The sequence below is a fragment of the Anguilla rostrata genome, chromosome 12 (genome assembly GCF_018555375.3).
Source record: "Anguilla rostrata isolate EN2019 chromosome 12, ASM1855537v3, whole genome shotgun sequence".
Lineage (NCBI taxonomy): Eukaryota > Metazoa > Chordata > Actinopteri > Anguilliformes > Anguillidae > Anguilla > Anguilla rostrata.
Window position 1 is genome coordinate 29,081,484 of NC_057944.1, and position 12,414 is coordinate 29,093,897.

General features: G+C 43.5%; 2 protein-coding genes across 5 annotated transcripts; both read right to left on the bottom strand.

The window, feature by feature from the left end:
• Positions 1 to 52: 52 nt before the first annotated feature.
• sirt2 (sirtuin 2 (silent mating type information regulation 2, homolog) 2 (S. cerevisiae)) lies at positions 53 to 6,799 on the bottom strand. 2 transcript variants are annotated; one of them, XM_064301469.1, is made up of 16 exons: positions 6,695 to 6,799; positions 5,681 to 5,727; positions 5,431 to 5,491; positions 5,004 to 5,114; positions 4,386 to 4,427; positions 3,963 to 4,069; positions 3,737 to 3,793; positions 3,496 to 3,564; positions 3,207 to 3,336; positions 2,766 to 2,825; positions 2,247 to 2,302; positions 1,984 to 2,060; positions 1,826 to 1,877; positions 1,439 to 1,506; positions 1,078 to 1,144; positions 53 to 966 (listed from the first exon to the last, which is right to left on the bottom strand). In XM_064301469.1, coding segments are annotated over exons 3-16 (1,044 nt in total). In that variant the 5' UTR covers positions 5,432 to 5,491; positions 5,681 to 5,727; positions 6,695 to 6,799; the 3' UTR covers positions 53 to 819. The 2 variants fall into 2 exon arrangements, with proteins under 2 accessions (XP_064157539.1, XP_064157538.1); XM_064301468.1 differs by lacking the exon at positions 6,695 to 6,799 and adding an exon at positions 6,121 to 6,316.
• A 1,017-nt stretch (positions 6,800 to 7,816) lies between these two features.
• dmac2 (distal membrane arm assembly component 2) lies at positions 7,817 to 11,440 on the bottom strand. 3 transcript variants are annotated; one of them, XM_064302676.1, is made up of 6 exons: positions 11,312 to 11,440; positions 9,937 to 10,130; positions 9,455 to 9,535; positions 9,048 to 9,187; positions 8,206 to 8,368; positions 7,817 to 8,099 (listed from the first exon to the last, which is right to left on the bottom strand). In XM_064302676.1, the coding sequence occupies exons 1-6, from the start codon at positions 11,327 to 11,329 to the stop codon at positions 7,868 to 7,870; spliced, it is 828 nt and encodes a 275-aa protein (XP_064158746.1). In that variant the 5' UTR covers positions 11,330 to 11,440; the 3' UTR covers positions 7,817 to 7,867. The 3 variants fall into 3 exon arrangements, with proteins under 3 accessions (XP_064158746.1, XP_064158745.1, XP_064158747.1); XM_064302675.1 differs by lacking the exon at positions 11,312 to 11,440 and adding an exon at positions 11,166 to 11,301; XM_064302677.1 differs by lacking the exon at positions 11,312 to 11,440 and adding an exon at positions 11,233 to 11,255.
• Between the last annotated feature and the right edge of the window lie 974 nt (positions 11,441 to 12,414).

Below are 12,414 nucleotides of genomic sequence, written 5' to 3' on the forward strand. Positions count from 1 at the left end.
GTGTGTGTGCATCTCTCACAAAATGAAAGAAAAAAAAGCCCAACATCACTCATTTTTAGATATTGGAACTTGATTTATTTTTACCTGTTACTCGCCCTTGCCTGATAGCTTCACCCAGATTGTGCGTTGTCTCCACCTTGAGGCCACAAGGTGTACTGTCATGCAAATATCCCCTACAGTCAATTCAATTTTGCCTCCATTATTCAGATATAGAAACCACACCAGCCAATATTAACATATAAATAAAATCAGACAAAAGGTGTTGGTAATATCTAGTAAATATTTTTTGAAAGAGAAATTATATTAAACCATCCATTAAAAAAATCTTGAAATCAGTTCAGTATATATTAGTAGCCATTACTGATAAGAGAAATATAGCGGCACTAGGAAGAGAAGACACCACTCCATCAGTGTTTATATTTACATCACCTATAAGTTTGCTCCTCTGGTAAACCATTTTGAAAAAATTGCCTTGTTGGTATCCAATTCTCTATGTCACTTCCTCTTCCAGTCAAGACTGACCCAATTCAATTAGCAAACTTGAGTGGCCTTAGTGTGCAAATCTCTTGTCTGTCTTTCTCCTCCGCTTACGCCCCTGTTTTCCTGGATGACACTGTGTATATTGCTTGTTGCTTGATGCAGCAGAGGAACAACAGTGGACAGGAAGGAAGAAGACAGGATGCAGGAAGTACAAACTACTGCCTCACAGGGAGACTGAAACATAATTCAAAGTGCAGTCTTATTTGCATCACTCGGCTGCCGGAGACAGGCTCAGGATTGGCTAAGTGTTGGTCATGATCTGCGCTGCCCGTTCATTGGTTACTCGGCCTTGTCACTCTTCCCTGTCTCCGCCCCAGCATTTCCCTGTGCTGCCCCAGGGCTCTGATTGGCTGGCTTGGCTTTGTCTTTCTTGTCTTTGCTGTCAATCATTTCGTGCTCCCGTTTCACCAACTCTTCCAGTTCCACCTGAGAAAGAGAGAGAAACAAAAGCCAGATTCAAACCAATTCTAACAGCTCCTCTGACACTGAATGATAATGTGTGTATGTCTGTCTGTCTGTCGGTCTGTCTGTAATTACCTTCCAGCCCAGCAGGTCAGCAAGGGCCAAGCAGCCTTCATCGCAGGTGCTCAGGTACGCCACGTCTCTGACAGACAATAACCATAATCACCCTCATCATCCTCATCATCACCATTGCAATAATGTCTAGTCATGCACAGAACCACGGATCGACAGATCTGTGCCCAAACACCAGCGCGTGTGTGGTTGAGTGCAGTTCGTAGTGAGGTTAGGGTCTGTAGCTGTGCGGGTCTGCAGTTCAGTGGGGTCCATAGCTCTCTGGGCACGTAGCTCAGTGTGTCTGTAGCTGTGTGGGTCAGTATATCTGTGGGTCTGTATCTGTGTCAGTCTGTAGGGTCTGTAGAGGTTGTAGGACTCTCACCTGTAGGCTTTCTCTGAGTCAAAGTCCATGCCCCCTCCAAAACCCAACATCCCCATCAGGGCATCTGACTACCAGGGAGAATTATAGAGAAAGAGATAGAGAATAGAGAATAACAAACAATAAACAAAAACAAACAATAAAAAAAACACACCCCCTATTTTTGTCATAAAAACTGGAATAGCCAATTGTGGCTCTGTGTTTCCACTATGGCACCCCCAAACACGCACGCACGCAGTCATACACATGCATGCACGCGCACACACACACACACACTGTTACTGACAATTACGGAGTGTGAAATGTTACATCTAAAACCTACAGAGGAGGGGAAGAGTGAGAGAGTGTGCAGGTGTGTGTGAGCCGGGGACACACAGAAAGAATGATTACCTGCCCAGTCTTCTCCATGTTAATGAGCAGTCTGGGAGTGCTTTTTGGGACTCTGTGAACAGACAGACCAGTTCAGAGAGAGACAGACCAACAGACAGGCATACGGACAGAAAAACAGACAGACAGACAGACAGACAGACAGGGACAGAGGGACTAACCGGCTGACCAGAGAAGCAAAGGGCTGAACCTGCAGGGATGTTCCCATGATGATGAGGAGGTCACAGCGAGGGAAGTCCTGCAGAGGAGGAAGAGGGAGGTGGAGAGAGGGAGAGAGGGAGAGAGAGGGAGAGAGAGAGAGAGAGATAGATAGATAGAGGGACAGGAAGAGAGGGGAAGAGAAAGGGAGAGAGGGTAACACTGACACACTGATAATCATTAAGCAAAGACACACATTCAGAACGGCACACTTATCCTCTCTCACCATCTTCATCGAGGTGAAGAACCGGGCCGGGAGATTCTCACCGAAAAACACGATGTCTGACCAGAGAGAGAGAGGGGGGACGGGGACGAGGGGAAGAAAAAAAGAGAGGGGGGAGGGATGGAAAGTCATCAGGGGGATGCGTTAAAAAATTATTTCATACATAAGATGGAGAGAGAAACAGCTTTAGAAACCCTGTGCCATCTGGCATGGAAAAGAGAGAATGTTCTGGAACGGAGGAAGAAATAATGGGGAATCTTGGGTGAGGGCTAAGAGAAATGACACATGCCACAGGAACGCCACTATATGGAGCCATGATTCATGCAGCCAGATAAATGAAAGGATTTCATTTAAATTCTAACACTGCACTGAGAAGAGAGAGATAAAGGAGATAGTATGGGAACGAACAACACTGAAGCTTGTAAAGAAGAGGGAAAGGCTGAAGGAGGAGTACAGGAGACAGGACAGACAGAGGAAGATGGACAGAGGGGGATGAGAGAGGTCGGACAGGCGCAAACTCACCAGGCTTGACCAGGCCACTGCATTTGTCACACTTGGGAATCTCGTCTGAGAAGATCTTTTCTGTGGACCATGAGTTACCAATGTGGTCAGGACATTGCACACAGAGGATGAACAATGCACAGAAAGTAAAGCCACAGGGCGTGCAACAGGAAGCAGTGCAACAGGAAGTGCAAGAGGACGTAATAAAGTAAGCGCTTGGATATCAGCCAGAGAGCCTGCTCCCCATTTCAATATGTTCTGTGAACTTTGACTGTGGGCAAGGACAGCGGGGAACTGGAAGACTGAGCGCCACTGTCCCAGCTGGGACTTGAACCTGCAACCTCTCAGCAACCAGCCAAGTTCCTAACCATTCAACTACATACCACACTGCTATGCTGGGCAGGATCTCCTGGCCCGGGCCTCTGGTGCTCACAGTATGAGCTTTAACCCGCTGCGTCTCACCTTTCATCCAGTCCAGGTTGTACTCCGTGCGGCACGAGAAGCTGACGCAGTGGGAGGTGTAGAACGTCCCGTGGGCCTCGATCAGATCGTCTCCTTCCAGCCCGGCCACGCGTTCCAGGGTGTCGATGTTCTGCTCCACCAATCAGAGAGCATAGGTTCACCCTGACCTGACATCTAAAACAATGTGGGTGCGACTAAAATTTGGTGAAACCCGACTGGCTAAATGGCTTTCGACTGACGGCCACCAACTGATTGGTCCGGCGGCGTTCTGACGGGCAGGTGGACTGACCTGTGAGTAGCAGCGTCGAAGCAGACCTTTCTCCTTCAGCAACCTGATGAAGTAGTGACACACTGTGGGCTGCAGACATACAGATTGGCATGCTGTTAAACTATTAAATGTCCAGTCAACCACTTCAAACCAAGGACTAATATAATAAAAACAGGTCTAAAAACATCAGAGACACTGCATAGCCAATCCCATACACACACACACACACGCACAAAACACACACACACAGAGGTTTCTCTACCTTGAACTGCCCTGGGTACAGCTCCCTGGCCAGGGCAAAGAAAGGCTCAGGATGTTTCTATGAGAAAGAGAGAGAGACAGAGGGAGGGAGGAACAGAAGCACAGATGGAAAGTCATCAGGCAGATAAGCAGAACAAAGGGAAAATAACATGGTCATATATTGAGTATGTCACATGACACCAGCAGACAATGAGGCACCCATGAGTGGGCGGAGCAGGGAGGCCAACCTTAAAGTAGTCGATCTGAAAGATGGCCTCTGGATAAGGCAGGTTATACTTCTGCAGATTGGCATACAGTCCGGTGCCAGGAGAGCGAAAATCAGGGATACCAGCCGCTGGGGAGGAGGGGGGGGTTGGGAGATTCATCTAATTAATTATTGATATAATTAATTTTAATACTAAACAATTTATTTCATTGTTTCAGGAGGTATAGCCAATTTTCAGCACACTGTAAACTCAATTCCATGTTGTTTGTTTTTATGACAGGGCTTTCAAATTCCCATCATGACAAAGACTATCAGAGGGACATCTGCTTATTAGAAGACTAGAGAGGAGGAGAAGGGAGAAGAGGAGTGGAGAGAGGGAGTATATTATCTTCTCTATCGCTCGCTGTACTATAAACATGTGAAAGATGACAGGACAGATGCTCACATGTGGATATCCCTGCTCCCACCATGCAGATGATGTTTTTACCTGAGGGAGGGAAGGAGGGAGGGAGAGAGAGATCACATATTATCATTCCTGTGATGGACAGGCACACTGGTGTGATGACACAGGTGTATTTTGGTGCAGGGTCTTGATGGCGTAGAGCCTGGCACTTTGTTGCAAAGAGGCTGAGGGTTTGTGGTAATGTAAAGCCTGATGCTGTGCATTCTGGGATGGTGTTGCAGCACAGTGTAACTGTACTCCTAGCACGTTCCAGGTTGGCTTGGTAAAACAGCAGCAGAGAGGCAGAATAGGGAACTTGCCCAGGGTGCCCTCAATACACTCCCTTCCACGTGTGCTGTTGCATCCCAGGTTGTGATTCACTTGGATAACATGGCAAAAGGTAGAACTGCATATACATACTGAGTGCTCCTATGGTGATAACAGAGACAGTTCATGCACACATAACCAACCTCCAGGCTGTCAATTAATACTCCAACCTAACCCATCCCAGTAAGAGCCAAACATCAAGTCATTATAATGAACAATGCCATCATTCCCACTTAAAGCGACAGTACCTCACAAATACAATACAATATTGAAGTTGTGGGTGTTGTGACTCACAGGTGCCGCTCTGCATGTATCGAGCCACGCCATCTAAAGTGAGCTCATCCAGAACTTTCTCACTGGGCCCTAGGCCCAGAGTCCGAGAGAAGAGGTTGCGAAGAAAATCCACTGAAATGCACAGTAAAAAAAAATAAGGAAAAGTTATAACCTCTCCTTCTGACAGATGAATAAGTCACTCTGGGCCTGCCCGGTTCCTTTATCCACAGATCTCACTAGGGCTACAAGGCTGTGCTCAAAATCCAATCCAAAACTAAAGTTGTGTGTAGCAATCTGTCAGCCAAAAAAGCCGAAACCAGAGTGTGGCACGGCAAAAAAAGGAAAGACATCTACAGGTATTTCTACTCGGAAGAAGTTTTCATTCGTTCTTATGGGGGGGTGGGGGGGAGGGGATATTGAGAATGAAGCCAATTTGGCTGTCACTCACTCTCCGCTTCCCCCGACGCACCACCTTCGCCTTCGTCACTGCTGTCGTCAGATTCCTCCTCCTATTAATTGAATAATCGACAGTTGTTTCGATTTAGGATTTGTTAATTGGTATCTATCACTAGTTCACAGAAACACAGACAATGCATTATCAACCGGGCTTAGTCTGGTCAACCACTCTGTTAAAAAATGGTATCTCCCCTTACGAATAAGACACCACCAAACAAAACTGATTGATAGGCCAGCTATACCTCGGGATCAGGGATGTTGGTCTCCTCTTCCTTTTTATCAGACGATTCTAAAGAAGAAAATGCAAAATAATAATAATAATAATAATAATAATAAATCTAGCGTTAATTGAGCGGTGCAATGTCAGATAACTAACTAACCAACGTCAGATATATCTAACATTATTCGTAAGAAAATCTCGAAAGGAATGAAAATGTCTTTTAGTTCTGGCTGGAGTAGCTCGATAAAGTGACAGCATTTAGTTAGTCTAGTTCTAGTGTTAAAACCAATACATGACAACGTCACAGAAAGACAGTATTCCACTAAGTATTTATATACAGCCAGCTGACATAGGCTACAAGCTAACTCGGTTCGCTACTTCACTGACGGGATATGCACAAAACGTCAGCCATCAGTCAGCATACCCAGATAGTGAGCTAAAGAGAATTAACATTACTGTTACCTGGTACATCAGACATCTATTCGTCTCCTCTTAGCCACCACACTAACACGTTTTACGCTAAATATATATCGACACTTTCTTTCATAGAGGAAGGACCGCAGTTCACTGTTGTATTCGTTGCAAACGGGTAAAAGAACTGGGTTTGTTTTCGTCCGCCACGAATTGCTTCCGTAAGACTAGGCTATCTGTCACAACAAAATTCATCCGGGTAGAATGAAGCGCCACCAAAGTAAACGCATCGAATCAGTACATGAAGAAATGAAACTGGCAGGAGTACAGAACAACTCCCCCCAAAAAATCGGTATATTATTCACTCGTTCGCTACCAGGTATGTTCAAACGTTAAAAGTAGCCGAACTAAAACTACCTACGAAGAGCTGGACGTGAATCGACTGTCACAAGCTCCGAAACTGCAAATGTACATGTAATTATATTTATATTACAAAACATTACTGTAAATAGCTTGATGTGCATAGTCAAATACAGTACAAAAATAGCACTGCCATACACTAACATAGCACTGCCATACACTAACATAGGTTCCACCCATCCATAGTTCTAATTCATTGAGTTACCTGTCTATTCAGACCAAACGCAGCATCTCCTTCTCTCTCTCTTTCTCTGGCAGTTATTCCTTATGACACCACTGGGAGCAATCAACCCTCTCAGTCTCACTCCCAGAGGATTACGGGGTTTACATTAGTCTGTTAACAAGATTTTACACCTGTTTCAGAATCCAACCTTAAGCACTCAGGTCTCATTGCTCTGGACATCCTATTGTCAATGTCAATAAGTTTTTGATACAGCAACCAAAGACTTTTCTAGCAGTATCACTTGTACACTTACAGTATGTTTATTAATTTAAATGGATAGTTCAGTTACTGCCGCATTTAAAAAATATATTATTTTAGTATACATTTAGTAAGTGAACTATAAATTTAACACCGCACTGTTGTACTTTCAAACCATACCCCTCCAAAAAGGGTTAATTTCACAGGGTACCCAAAACATTAAATACAGCTTTTGTATGAATGATAGACATAATATTTAACAATAATTCATAATAGGCAGAATAATAATTTTTGTCTGAATAAACATTCCAACAAGTAAAATAAATCAGTTAATAAATAATTTTATTTCCATTTTTACAGTGCCATGTATTCAATAGCAATCAAAATCTCAAATATACTTTACATATTTATAAACAATACTTTAACAGAAGCCTGTCCTTCTCACAGACATTGCATTAAAACACTTCATAATAATGTCTAAACTAATGACATTAAGTGGAAAATATCAAGCAGCCTGTTGAGACAAATTCGTTTTCCATTAGATTAAAATAAAAAAAGACAGTCCACACGAAGACATTGACAGACATTGAATGGTTTGGAACATAAATGCATTCTGGACTTTTAAGAAACTGATGAGAGTATTTGACCAAAGGCAGGCTACTCCTTTTGGACACTGAAGAGGAACTTTCAAATAGAAATGCAGAAACAAATTTGACCCTGTTTTATTCCTGTTTATCTGTCAACATTAGGCTCGTCTTCATATGACACTACTTTACCTATTTACCAAGCAGAGCTTCCAAAGCTCACATTTTAGAAATGTCAGGATATGGGAGTACGTTTATATCTACTCGGCAGGCTGACCATTGATTTAGTCCAGATGCTTATGTTCAAATGTGTTTCATGTCTTTGTGAGGACTGGCTTCTTTTTGCGTGTGCACATCTGTGTGTTTTTTCAGGTCATCGTGTCAGGGTTTGCCTGTGGGGACCCTGTGTGTATGTGTGGTCCTCAGTGAGCTGGTTTATCTCAGTCTCAGTCTGTAGGCCTGTATCAGTGCCTGTCTCATCCAGGCCCTGGCTGTACTCCACTCCGCTGATGTGACAGTGAGGCAGCACTTCCTCCAGCAGGATTCGCACCAGCCCAGGGCTCTGCAGCCGGGGGAGGGAGGAGAGGCCCAGTCTCCGTAACTTTCTATTGGGCAGACACAGGGGGAGGAGTCAGAAGAAGGTGAAGCTTCAAACAGTGAGTAAATCAGCAACATCACACAAAAGCAGAGAGCGGCGGAATTCTGGGATACCTGAGGCGATGCAGGGAGGCCAGCCCTCCCACGGTGATCTGTGAACAGTGGGACAGGTCCAGCTCCTCCAGGCTGTCCTGGAAGATGTGCAGGTGGGACAGGAACCAGTCGTCCACCTCGGGACAGCCGCGCAGAGAGAGGGAACGCAGGCCCTGCTGACTCTCTGTGATGAGGGGCAGGAGCAGTGAAGAGAAGCTCAGGAAAAAGTTTAAACCTTAAATCATGGTAAAATGGGCAGTTAAATATGAACTGTATCGCATTTTTAACCTCATCTAGATCACACAACAGACACTTCCTGTCCTCCTCTGGGACACCATAAAACCGGACTGTTTCCAGAGCCAGGGGCAGGGCACCACCTCTAAATTGGGCACAAATACACCTTCTCCCTCTGGTCAGGTTAAGGGTGACATACTACTATGGATGCTAACTTTGTTTAATATGATATGTTCTTAATTTAGGTTTTTCAATGATTTCATATGCCCTTTTCTTTTTATAGTTCTGAAACAATATTGTTTTAATTTGATTAACGCTGCAAGATAATTTGTCTATGTAAGTATATTGAGGATCAGACTCACCAGGTATTGTTGACAGCTGTTTGAAAAGCCTGACACGCTGAATTACCTATTCCAGAGTCAGACCATGTCACCCTTAATTTACATGGCTCCACCAGACAAACATATAGGCTTTGGAGGCAAACGGGGCTTCTATCAGGTACTACATAGGTGTACTTAATATACCTAATAAAGTAGCTACTGAGTGTGCGTGTGTGTGTGTTTGTGCACTCACACACACACAAGCCATTATTGTTATCATTATGAAGTCTAGGCACAACGCAGCAGTACCTAGGTTGTCCAACCCCGAATAATTAATCAGCGTTCCGCTCATGTCCACCTCCTCGATTGGGACATCCCGGAAATTCATAAAGTCCCAGCTGAACTTTCCTCTGTAGTTGGTCTGGAACCAATCTGACTGCCCAGCAAACCTGGCGACAAGACGGACAAAGAAGACATGAGACCCACAGACAGACTGCACCTGTAGATAAATACATGGAAGCAGATGGCATCCCATACTGACACCAAATATGAAGACGCAAAGACAGTTCAGACATGATAGACACGTGCATACATACACATTCATACAGTGACACCATACCAGAGTCCATACCATTGTCTGAGAGGTCTGCAAAAATACCGTCCTGTTTTCTGACAGACACCATCCATCCCGATGTCAGACACATGAGACTGCATACCTGAATCTGCCCTTCATGCACAGGATGTAGTAGGCCGCAGCGACGTTGTCCCCATAATGCATCTGTGTGTAGCCATAGTAACTGCAGTGAAAGGAGGGACAGGAGCTTGTTCAGTCACAGGGGCTTGTGGTTTTGACGGGTAGGCCATGCAGTGCTCAAAACATGTACAGATACCATAAGTGTAGCACATACAGGCAGCCTAGCAGCATAGATATGCTAAGAGGCTGCTACCAGAAAGATGCACATATTTCTGGATGTTATAATCTAACTTGTAGTGCTAACTAACAACTTCTAAGAGGAACGATGGTCATTTTAAAATGATGACCCTTTTGACCTGTGTTTTAATTGACACACTTCTGACAACAGTCATGACTGTTGGTGGCCACATTCTGCTTGACCCCCCAGGTTATTGCTACTTACAGCTAACATGCTAGCTGCATAATTGAAGATACAGACAGTATATTCGGGGACTGTCACCGTACACATTCTTGCGCCTCAGAGTCCATCGCTTTAGCCAAGAGCTCCAGGAAACCATCTGCTCCACATCATGGAACCGCTGATACAGGAAGAGAGCAAGCTTAGAGTTCAGCTTGGGAGGAGCCAGGGGTGCAGGAGCTGAGCTCAGGTTGCGGCTGGTAATAGTGACACATGACCTCACGCAGCCCCGTGACTTCATCTGAATCCAGAAAAACAGAATAACAAACCGAATATTAATTATTTCTGTTCCATACTCCAGCACATTTGAGTTAAGTTCAGAACCAACCATGAAAACCATTGAAGAATAAACCAAGAAAAACAGGGAGAACACACTAAAAACAAATATTCAGTCATTACTTCTGACCTAGTCCACTCCTTAGGATCATTCAATGCTGGCTCTCAATCTAGTGACAACAATGGTTGTTGTCCGCTGTGTGAGTAGTCCAATGACTCATTATAACTATAATGTCAACAGTAATAGCTTAAGTGCTATTATGAACTGTGATCATGGACCATGACTTAGCTACTTGCAGAGGCAAGGATCTGACTTGACTATGTGCCCTTGTTCCAGGTTCATGTCATGACAACTAACCTGATGGATTGTGTATCTATCTCAGCTGTCCACCACCATATTGGCATACCAGGGGGTCTACTTATAGCCTACTCAAACTCGATTCACAAGAATTTCCAATTCCCCCTGATACCCAGCTGATATTTTTAACTAGAGGCATATGGTCTACAAAACACTCTTAATCTGAATAACAGCATTTAACTGGACTGTTTTAAATATTGCTTTACGTTTTTCAAGGTGTTCTGGTAGTGTGGCTAACGTTTCAAAACGCTGCCAGAGACTAACCATCTACGAACGGGTTTGGCATCAGCGATGACTCTAAGCCTTATTCACAAATCAAAGTTGATATCATTCAGGCTGTACATCATTTAGTAGTGGACTGAAATTATGAATGGTGGTATTGTCACAATTCTTGTCACAATAATACAACAGTTTTCTTCACACAACATTGAAGCAGTATCAACAGCTCCCTACGTCTGGTCTGTAATGCCGAAACGTTAGGTACGCGGCATTGCAGACAACTTCCCAACAAAGCACAACGCGCAACGTCCCAACATCCTGATTGTGATTTACCGATAAGTAAATATGGTAAATAGTTAACGTTTTCTAAATGAGATTATCGTTAATATGACACCACGATTTAAACGGTGATAAACCACATACCAGATATAAACCGCTGGCTGGAAAAAAACTCATACGGTTTCACCTCGATTGCAATATATAACGTTACGTTTATTCGTTTCCTTTTCTCCGGCGTACACTAAATTGAACAATATTCCACTCTGTCAGTAACCGAAGGATAAACTTACCAGCATGAGCAGCGCCATGTTACAAGAAACCAACTTCTACAGGACATAATTGTGGACAAACCTAGCGAGTAATTTCTTCGCGATTTCTTCTTCTTCTTTGTCTTCTTTGTGATTTTATATGATGTGAAAAGCTATATACTGCCATCTGCCGGCTGTGATTGTTAAATCGCACAGAGACAGTAGAAACATAGTAACAGGAAATATTTCCCCTATATTTTATACAAAATTAATTGCCTCTATATCTTCTACTTGTTAGACATGAACATTGTAAACACAGCAGAGATGCATGTAAGTTTTACTTTGACGTGTATTGGGAATTGTAGCTTAATCCTGGATACTACTAGACCCATAATCAACCTACCATTTAAACGGGGTTATTTTAATTTATGATTTGCTTTGAAGATCATGCATTAATCTATATTTTATAAACTACCAAAATCCACAAATCTGCTCACAATACAGCCCTTCTAATTTATGTTCGAACATATTAGAACCATTGCAGTCTCACCTCTAGAGGGCACTAAATGACTATCAGTTCCAGGGCTTTGATACCCCGTTAATAGCCCCGGAGTAGGTCAGTGTTTCCAAGCCAGGGCCCCGCGCGGGGGCATGCTGCACTTGTTGGATTTTGTTCCACATTGAGGTTTTAATTAATTAGGTTTGATGTAGCTATTAATTGAATCCTGACCTGGGTGGAATTGACTTCACTGTGTTTTGTATGTCCACTGTGAATTTCCACTGTGCAATGCATTTGGTGGAATATTGGTTGGCTTCATGAAACAAATTTCAGACTCCTGTAGACTAACTTCATGATTCACATTATGTGGCATGAAATCCCAGACTCACAGTTCATTGTATTTGTCTGTTAAATTTCTGCTTGCACAATTATTGTCTCCTGTAAACTTTTAAATAATGGCAGTTCTGCTGTGCCTTTTAAGATTAAACTTTGGCAATCAAATAAAACACTCATGGTCAATTTCAGATGAAACAACAATCCAGATTTGTTTTTATGTAGTATTTTATTGTGAAGACTTTTTTTTCACTAATTGTTTTATCCTGTTGTCTATATTTCCCCGCCAGGCATTGTTTTTTCATGTACTCCT